This window comes from Urtica dioica, chromosome 9, assembly GCF_054948205.1.
Source record: "Urtica dioica subsp. dioica isolate 48M chromosome 9, U.dioica_male_clone48M_v1_H2, whole genome shotgun sequence".
In the NCBI taxonomy this organism is placed as follows: Eukaryota; Viridiplantae; Streptophyta; class Magnoliopsida; order Rosales; family Urticaceae; genus Urtica; species Urtica dioica.
In genome coordinates this window covers 12338898-12349093 of record NC_142764.1, presented here as the reverse complement: position 1 = coordinate 12349093, position 10196 = coordinate 12338898, and the positions used below count along the sequence as shown (strand labels likewise).

General features: G+C 34.0%; 2 protein-coding genes across 2 annotated transcripts; both read right to left on the bottom strand.

Annotated features, from left to right (window-relative positions):
- Positions 1 to 2980: 2980 nt before the first annotated feature.
- LOC149385003 (polygalacturonase-like) lies at positions 2981 to 5618 on the bottom strand. The gene is made up of 9 exons (XM_089625552.1): positions 5269 to 5618; positions 4826 to 4957; positions 4569 to 4730; positions 4456 to 4476; positions 4121 to 4328; positions 3921 to 4002; positions 3706 to 3811; positions 3471 to 3587; positions 2981 to 3383 (listed from the first exon to the last, which is right to left on the bottom strand). The coding sequence occupies exons 1-9, from the start codon at positions 5581 to 5583 to the stop codon at positions 3162 to 3164; spliced, it is 1365 nt and encodes a 454-aa protein (XP_089481678.1). The 5' UTR covers positions 5584 to 5618; the 3' UTR covers positions 2981 to 3161.
- A 1720-nt stretch (positions 5619 to 7338) lies between these two features.
- On the bottom strand, positions 7339 to 8631 carry LOC149385002 (uncharacterized). Its single transcript, XM_089626218.1, has 4 exons — positions 8362 to 8631; positions 8199 to 8291; positions 8025 to 8126; positions 7339 to 7950 (listed from the first exon to the last, which is right to left on the bottom strand). The coding sequence occupies exons 1-4, from the start codon at positions 8629 to 8631 to the stop codon at positions 7339 to 7341; spliced, it is 1077 nt and encodes a 358-aa protein (XP_089482344.1).
- Between the last annotated feature and the right edge of the window lie 1565 nt (positions 8632 to 10196).

Sequence of the window (10196 nt, the reverse complement as noted above, 5' to 3'; positions counted from 1 at the left end):
ACTCACTCAGTCGCTGAATTTGGTAAAATAAAGTTGTCTCCACATCTAATATGTATGGCTTTCATGTCTCTTCCTTATAATGCAATCTTATCTGGCACCACTGCTTTCCAGCTCAGCATACGACGATACAGGGGCGGAGCCCCGTTGGCCATAGGAGTGGCCCAGGTCACCCCAACTTTTGGTAAAATTCACTAAATAATTTATTTTAATATAGTTAATTCTTAAATATCTTTAATTATATAAAATTCTATAACTACCTCATTTTTTTATATAAAATTTCATATCTACCTTTTTAATATATATAATTTCATATCCACCACATTTGTTTTTAAAATAATAACATTGTAAATTTTATCGATATTTTATCCACACATCTAATTTTTCCTTAAATTTTTTTCCTTCTAATTATGTATTTGTGGGGTTAAAAATTACTATTGTTCCTTCTCATATCTTTGTACTTTTTTGGTTGGCGTCCTAATTTTTTAGAATCCTTGGTTAGTGGTGCGTTTATTGTAGGGTTACTCTATCTCGTGTGTAATTCAAATTTGTTTCTTCACTTAAATGCCTTTTTTGAGTTGATTATATATCATATTGATATATATATATATATATATATATATATATATATATATATATATATGGGTGTAGTGCATTGTATATAGTGATAATAATATTTTCTCTTTTGATAAATGGGCAATTAGGTAAGTAGCTCAATTGTCCAACCTCCTTTTAAAAAATAGCCATAATTTCATTTTATTAAGAAAATAGTTCACCAAACCGAAATTAGTTAAATTAATTTAATTAACTGAACAATTGATTTAATTAACTTCGGCCTAGTGAGCTATTTCCCTAATAAAATTAAACTTGGGCTAGATCCTTAAAATGATGTAGATGATTGGTAAGTTGCAACAAATACTTGTTTGATTATAGTGACTTGTGTGGAAGAATTTGCTTACAAATTAATTTAATATTCATAGATAATTTAAATATTTATTCAGGGATATGGGTAGTATTACTTTATATGAAATCATGTCATTTTTATATCGTTTTAAAAATGATATATTTTTTTAGATATTTTTCATTTTTTGCTTAATTTAATTTAAAAATGTATAAAATATTTATACATTTTATTTATCTTCGGCCACCCTCGACATTAATTTCTGGTTCCGCCCCTGCGACGACATAAAGCAATTACAATATTATACAGCAACGTAAATACAACACACAATACAAATAACAAGAAAAATGGCACGCAATACAAACGACGCATCAATAGGATATACTGAAAGCTTCGAAAATTAGAGTATGTAAGACCATCTTCAATGCTAACACTGTATTTAGTGTGATTTTTACGCTCAATATAATGTAAATTTTACACCAAATTTTTATTTTTCTTCAATGGTATAACACCAAATTTTACACTAAAGATGTTTAAAAAAAATTACACTAAAGAGAATATTTTAAGAATATGCGTTTATATTAGGGTTTTTAATTTTATTAGTGAGTAATTATATGTCTAATTATATATAAGAATGTAATTATATTTTATTTATTACTTATATTTAAGATTTAATGTCAAATAATAATAAATTATTTAAAAATAAAAAATACAATCATAAAAAATGAAAAATTAATAGACTTCATTACATGGATGGTACAACATTTTTAGGAAAAAATAATACACTATTAAAAAACATAAATATATAAATTATATATTATTAATTAAACTAAAAAAACAAAAACAAAAACAAAAATTACTATAAAAATAAGCATACTAAATTATTTAAGTCATATTGAAGGAATTAATTTGGATTATGAATAAAGCTCTAAACATTAAAAAAAAAATATTAATTAGACTTAGATTAATTAAAAAAATGTATTTCTAATCACGGATTATAAATTAATTAGATTAAAATAATGCTTGTATATTTTGTGTAATTTTGACACCAAATGAACACCGGTATACCAAATTCGATGTAACGCTGTTCATTTAATGTCGAAATTACACCGAATATAGAGTTCTAGGGTTTTTAGAGTTCTCCATTGAAGATGCTCTAAGTGAAACAAACAGCGTAAGAGATGGAAGGTGAAGATGGTGGCGAGGAGCATGTAAGCCAGTCGAGCAAAAGAAACATTCGACGTGTGTGATTTTTTAAACAAATAATTAGCAAACTAACCAACTAATAAAACTAGAAAATTTTTTAATTAGCCACGTTTTGTAAACTTTAAGTGAATAGTCAATGTTTTGTAAGTTTTAGGTAAATAATCAAAGTTTTGGTAGAGTTTTTCAGTCAATTTATGCGTGTAAATATTTGGTCATGACTATTATAAAAAACTTATTGAAAAAGCTAAAATGGCGAACTAAAACTGTAAGTAAATAAGGCTATATATCCATTGGACCATTTTTAATTTATTTTGGTTCTAAAATTTGGCATGTGGTGGGAACGTTTTTCACAATCGCTAATTGTGAAATTTTGTAGTTTCGCACACGGGAAGGTTTTTCGCAATTGCTAATTGTGAAATTTTTAATTTCTGATTAATTAATGTTTTATGTTTTATAACTACGGGTTATTGAAAAATGTACTCTATGTATGTATATATATTCAGGGACGAAGCCAGGAATATAAATTAGGGGGGGCTAATTTGCAACAAAAAGTTCAGGGGGGCTGATTTGTAAATTTTGAGGGTAAAAAAATTTAAAAATAAATTAAAAACTGGGTAAAAAGTGCAAAAAAAAAAAATTTGAGGCCTGGCCACCACTTGGCTTCGTGCCTGTATATATTTGCTTATTTCTTAAATTGTGATGACTGTAGTCTATTATATAATACTATATCTTTTCGTTGAAATAGCCTTTTAATTAAAAACGACTAAGGTCTATTTATAATTTTTTTTAGCAGTGTATATAATCCAAAACTATTTAATTAAAGGTAGTAGAGTAGTGTAATTTTATATATGAAATCAATCAAACAAATATCAATCCGTTAATTACTATCAAGTCTATCGCTTGACATGCTAATAACGTATACACAAGTGAAACCACATAAAAAATTTATATGTCCATGAAAGAGTCATGAAACGAATTAATAAACTAAGGATTTCATAGTAGTGTTAAAATACGACTACAATATAAACTATAAAATTAATTGCATTTTTTTTATCGCTTAACACCGAGGAGAGACATCCCCGATAATGTCGAGCAATTTAATATTGCTGCACGACGCCTTAGCCTCATCTTTTACGCTATTCAGTGTGAGATCAATGTTGTGAAGCACAATTCCTTGACACTGATAGGTATTGCTACAGTCAATGCTTATGGCTACGTCTGAAGCACTCGTTCCTTTGATGGCCTTGTACAAAACGTTCTTCACTTGAACTGCTTTATCCTGAGAATAAACAATAAAATCAAATGATACTTAGACAAATATAACTATTCAATGAACATTAAGATCAAACTTTATCAGTTATCATACCTGTGTCTTGCATGGATTAATTTGATCACAATAATTCTGGTCTATTATTATAGGGTTTATCACATTTTCCATCACTATGTTTTGAAATGTTATGTTTGTGGCACTTCCTGAACCGCCCTGCCCAATACATAATTAACCGTCAAATTGAATATCGGTTTGTACGATCATTGTAGTTTAATTTAATATATAATAATAAAAAAAATGACTAACTCATCAATTTATTAAAATTTGTTACCTGCCATGTCTTGATTCTGACTCCATTTGTGGTTCCAACAATCTTAGCTCGGTCCACTATAATTCCCGAGACATGATCTTCTGAATTCTTACCTAAACTCCCAATGCTGGTATTCCGATTGAAAATATTATTAAAAACCCAGATATTATCAAATATATATATAGACAAATTGCTACGTATACATATCAAAATAATAGAATTTAGGTTTTTTTAACCTTATTCCATGGCCGGGTCCACAGGTTATATCTGTAGCTTGTACATTTTTGGATCCACTCACAATTGATATGCAATCATCACCTTCATGTGATTAATATTTGTCATCGTATTAAAACAGGATTGTATAGCACTTGAAAAGAAATAGAATTTATTCAATTTTTTAGAATAGATCGAGTTTAATGGGATTAATAATTAATACCTGTTCCAATAACACAGTTTGAGATATGGATGTTTTGGGTGTTTGCGACATGAATTCCATCGGTGTTTGGGCTTTCATCTGGTGCAGTCACTGTGATATAAGACGCTTTAATGTTCACACAATTCTCAAAGGACAATTGCATTTGCTGAGCGTCTTTGATCTTCAAATTTTTCACTACCAAATTCTTGTTCTTGTAGAAAGTAAGTGCCTACAAAAAGAAGAAAACAAAAATAAAATATATTAATTATTTTTCAAGAATATTTTTCACTTGTAAGGACTAAATTAATCAAGATTTGATCAAACAAGAGTTTTAAGAAAGAAAAAAAAAATTGTACCGTTGGAGCAGTCGTGCAAGCCTGTAAAATCAATTATAAAATAAACACGAAAAATCAGTGTTTGATAAATTAAGAAGAGTTGAAATGATGTGAAAGTATATAATAATACACACCAATTTTTTATTGATTTTACAAGAGTTTTGCCACCATATCTTCCCATTGCCATTGATGGTTCCTCCACCTTGGACCAACAAATTATTGACATTCTGAAAGAGGAGCCAATGCAAGTCCTTATAGTCTGATCTAACAACTGAAGCTTGAATGGTTCCCAAAATCTGAACAAGAAAATGGCAAGTTATAGCATAATTAATTTCACATCAAAATCAAAATAACCACGTGGATGATAATAATTTTGCGTCGATAGACTTGCCTGGAAATCGATACTAGATTTGCAAGGACCGGAAAAAGTCGTTGGCTTAAGTACATAATTTCGACCTCTAGGCACCAATATCACTGCTCCGCTTTTAGATGAACAAGCTGTTTCCCACGCCTTTTTGAATGCCTGATCCGGAAAATATTTCAAATCAAAGCTTATAGATTATAATTTCTTGAAGTAAATAATTTTAAGAACTTACAGCAAACGAAAAAAACCTTTTGTAAAATTTCATATGCATAAAACATAGATTATAATTTCATATGCATAAAATTGCATTTTTTTATGTAGTAAGGACGCTTAAACAAACGAAAAAAAAATGACTCCTGATAAAATATATTTTTGTAAAGAAAAACAATAGACGTTACTTCAAAATACTCATAAAAGTTAAAATTTAAATGCATGCGTGGACTTGTATATATATGTATATAATATAATACCACTGAATCATCGTGACTTCCGTCTCCTTTAGCTCCAAAACTGATGACATTCACCGTCACAATCGAATTCAATTGCATAGCGCCAAATCTCTCCAGAGCCACAATGTCGGTGTTCTTCTTGATAAATCCTTTGAGCTTGCCATCTAGAATCATGCTAAAGTGCGAAGAAGAGGCTCGATAAGAATCACGAGCTTGAAGGTCTTGATCGTGATTAAGGGATGGGACAAAGTCTATCAAGTTATTCCTCATGCTGCAACGAACAAAGCATAGCGATGCCGCCACAAAGAGTGCGAATATTTGGGTTCTAAGAGTCATTGGTCTATTTCTGGGTTTGCATATAGTTCAAAATGAATCAAATGCAAGTGTAGTGAAAAGTTGATGGGATCACTTGGATATGTATGTGGTTTTTGTGAGATATGGTTTTTGGCGTCGATGTATATTTATAGAGAGCTCAAAAAGAGAGATTTTTAATTAGACGTTCTATCTCGTGCTTCTTAGAGATTCGAACCCATACGTTTTACTTTTTAGAAAATGTTTGACTTTTGCCCATGCATTATGCATACGTGCTTGTTCTTGAATCTAAAAATCTACGCATGAATAGTTGATTTGTATTTTTACGAGTGTTGATCATGTGCATTCGGAACATGCATAATATCATACAAGTACGACATCTAAGGCAAATACATTTTTCACGTGCTTCGTTTTTTTACGTAGTCAATAGTTATTTGCAACTAAAAGAAGAACGCTGTGTACCCGTAGAACATTCAAAATCCAATCATTTATGTGTGCATGTATACATACAATTTATTACGTTTCATACAATATATCTTGACCGCACACGTGACACAACATAATAAAGTTATCATCCAACCATGGATCATTTCATTTATCTTTTAAACCGCGCACAATAAATATCTACATGTGTTAAACTCTTTTCACAGGAAAAATTACGGTAATAATTTTGTAGTTATATTTGTGATCATAACATATTCGAACAATACATTGATCGACATCTATATATCCGGACTGTAGCTCAAGTGTAATTCGATAAATAAAGGAGACAAGTACTACATCAGAGTATCAGAACATGCAAGAGAACACATCATCTCAAACACAGATCACCTGCAGAAGAACTAGAATCGGAGTATGAAGAACAGTACAGATACGATATCTGGCAATAATAATTCGGGTTGTAAAAAATCGGCTGTATATAGACTAAACTTTGATAATTGCAACTATGACCCAATAAGGCTAATATGCAATTTCAATGTTTCATTACGGCCACTTACAGTTACCGTGTAATTTTAATTGAAAAAATTAGGTTCGTATCAATTATTTATTATTTGCCTTATATACACACGGATATATCTAGTGATGGATCTAGATATTGAGTTCAAGGAGAAGATTACTTCTATATATAACTTATAAAAAAGCACTAGTACAATTGATAGCATCAGGTGCGACAAAAGTCGCACCTGAAAGCATAAATGTCGCACCTGAAAGTATCATCAGGTGCGACTTTAGATGCGACAAAGTCGAAAGTGCGCACCTGATGATACTAGGTGCGACTAGTCGCACCTGAAAGTCATCACTATCAGGTGCGACATTTTAGGTGCGACAAGTCGCACCAAACGTCGCACCTAAATATCCCTCAAAATAAGAAATTAAAGCGTGAATTATAGTATCAGATGCGACTAGTCGCATCTGATACTTTCGCGGGAAGAGTATCAGATGCGACTAGTCGCATCTGATAGTAATTCCTCGCGAAATATTTGGCGGGTGTGAGTACAATCCGATGCGACTAGTCGCATCCGATACTCTTCCCGCGAAAGTATCAGATGCGACTAGTCGCATCCGATTGTCTGTAGTTATTTTTTTTAAAATGCTGATTCTATTAGAATCAGCCATTTAAATATATAAAAATTATAATTTAAAAAATTAATTAAATAATTTTTTTTGTTATATTAAATAAATAATTTGAATAATATTAATTAGAATAAGTATATAAATAATAATATTAAATTCATAAAATTTGATAATTTACATTCAATAAATTAAAAAAATTACAATTTATTCTTTTTGTTTCCCTTTTTCATTCGAAGTCTGCCAATTCTGGAATGCACGGCCTCCTCTTCCGCCAGATCTTGCTCGTGCGCCTTGGCGGCCTGATGCGCTGCCGCTCGAACGATGTCGCTGAAATTCTACCGAACCTGGCGTCTGATCAGCATTTGGCATGGAAGCGGATGGCGGCGTCTGAACATTCGGCATTGAAGCGGATGCCGGCGTCTGAACATTCGGCATTGAAGCTGATGGCGGCGTCGTGGCAGGGTGCATCATCGCGGGGGATGTCTGCATGGGAGACGGATGCTGCTGTGTGTAGGCAAAGAACTGTCGCTGAAACGCCTCCATCTGAGCTTGTTGTGCGGCCAACGCTGCTTGTAGCTCGCTAATCACTGGATCTGGAACGCGCGTCGATGAAGAACCTGAGGACGAGCTGTCGTCCTGAGCCTGAGCCAAGAGATACGAGGATCTCGGGATCGAGGGACCTATCCCGACATACCAATCTCGACGTTGCCCGAGAACAGTATCCATCGCAAACTGCTCCGCCTGGTCTATGTCAAACATTTGGCCTGACTCCGCTGCTTGTCGCTGCATATCCTCGACTTGAGTCATAATTCGCGCCTTCAAACATATGTTAAAAAAATTATTAAGATTATCGAAACTTGATTATTAAGTAATTAACACAAGTAACTTACAAATGCTTGTTGCGCCCAAGCTGTCGTCCAATTGCCTTGATCGTCTTGATGTTTTTTCTCCCACGTGTTTAACGCCGAGGCCAAAGTCCCATCTTCCCTACTCTGCAGTTCTTATGAAAATATGAGTAATGTATTTATTGCAAAAAAAAAATTACAAAATTAGAATAAACTTACGTTCAAATGTCGATGAGCCAAAAAAGAAATCGACCCTTGTGTGGACTTCGTTTTCTTGTTCTTGGAATTGTCTCTGTTGCGAGTAGACTTTTTCTGCACATATTAAATTGCGTTATAATTCGATTTCATAGAAGATAACATAATTTTTAGAATTATACATTACCTTCCAATCGTCAGTTGCGAACTCCTCTATCACCTTCTCCCAATCGTCTTTTTGATATCCTTTTGGGATTTCTTTCTTGGCGACATTCATTTGCCCACAACATTTTCCTAAGAAAGTCCCTGATAATCTAGACTTTTGGTTGCGCCTCATACGCTTTGCATCGCGAATGATAGTCTGGTCAATCTGATGACGATAGCAATCCGCCGGAAGCAGCTCATCGGTCTCATCATCCTTGTACACGAAAGTGTACTTGGAATGAAGTGCGCTCATAATATTGCCCAACATCTGGGGCGTCACTTCGTTCCAATCACGAAGTGTGACCGGGATATGGACTTTCACCAAAGCGCCGACGCGGTTGTTGAATACTCCTACCTTTTTTATTGTTTTTCTTACGTCCTGGTAGAAAGTTTGGTTGATTGGGTCGTACCTAACAACTTTCGCACCGGGTACCCCATGCGCTGCTTTTGCCGAAGTAGACCCGGTTGTTGGTCCCCTTGTTTTCTTAGGACCTTGGGAACCCGGTGTCTCTAGCGGAGACTCATCTCCACCTGCTCCTGAACGGTGTAGCGGAGACTCATCTCCACCTGCTCCACCTGCATCTGACATCCTGTAAGATGTGAACAATATTAGTAAATAAATATTAGTTTTCTGTTTAAAAAAAACGTGGACGGCACCACGGATTTTATTATTAACAAACCTCACATATGGCGGAGGAAAACCGTGGTTACATTATATAGTAAATAAACATACAAAAAAGATATTAATCATTCATCATCATCTATGCCTATAATGTTAATATCATCTTCTATATCGACATCAACATCTTCTCCCTCAAAAACGACATGTCTCTCATTTTCATCATCGTCTTCTTCATCATCGTCAACGACAGTCACTAACTCAGCTTCATCGATTTCGTGTCGATGATTCAAACGCTCGATGTTTGACAACTCTATAGTCAATGGGATCGAGGCTGAGTTGGAGGGGTCAACTTCAGGAATGTCCCAAATCCCTCGATGATTGCATTCCTGGACGATTTCCCAGTCGCCGCCTTTAATAAGATCTTCGATGTAAAAAACTTGTTTCACTTGAGTCGCGAGTACGTACGGCTCCTCTTTAAACCACTGTTTCGCAGTATAAGCACTCGTTTCTCCAGTAGTCTTATCGGTGTGCACTAGTCGGTTTGCATGATACTTGTCACCGTACCAAATGCATTTGAACAATACAACACTACAGTTATGCCTATAGTTCACGACGATGACGTCTTCCATTCGACCATAGTAAGTGAAATCATCCACAAGTACACATACACCACTATTTTGAGTGACTCGTTGATTATCGCGACGACGAGTGATGAACTTCACGCCATTTACAAAGCAGCTCGGATATTGATAGGCGACTTGAAGGGAACCGATAGAAAGCGAATAGAGCTCGTCAGACACGTCAGAACCACTAGCTTTCATATCAAAAATCTGATTACGAAAGAAAGCATTGATTAGCACTTGTGCGTTTATCAAAAAATTGCATTGATATTGTGTTATTACCTTATTCTCAAACCAAATTTTGAACCTCTTTCTATGCTCCGCTTCAATATCGCGAACTCCGGATTCGCTCAAGAGATCCAAATGCTCGCTGTTATTAAAAACATTACTTCAATAGCAATATATAAAAAAGAATGAATTGAAACACATTCCCAACGATAACTTACGTCAAATATGGATCCACTTCAGGACAGTTGGTATAGATGTACCACTCCGCGTTCTCTTTATGTTCATCGTCTAATACTATCGGTTTCATCATCCCATAAGGCACACACATCTCGGATCGAAAAACAGAGA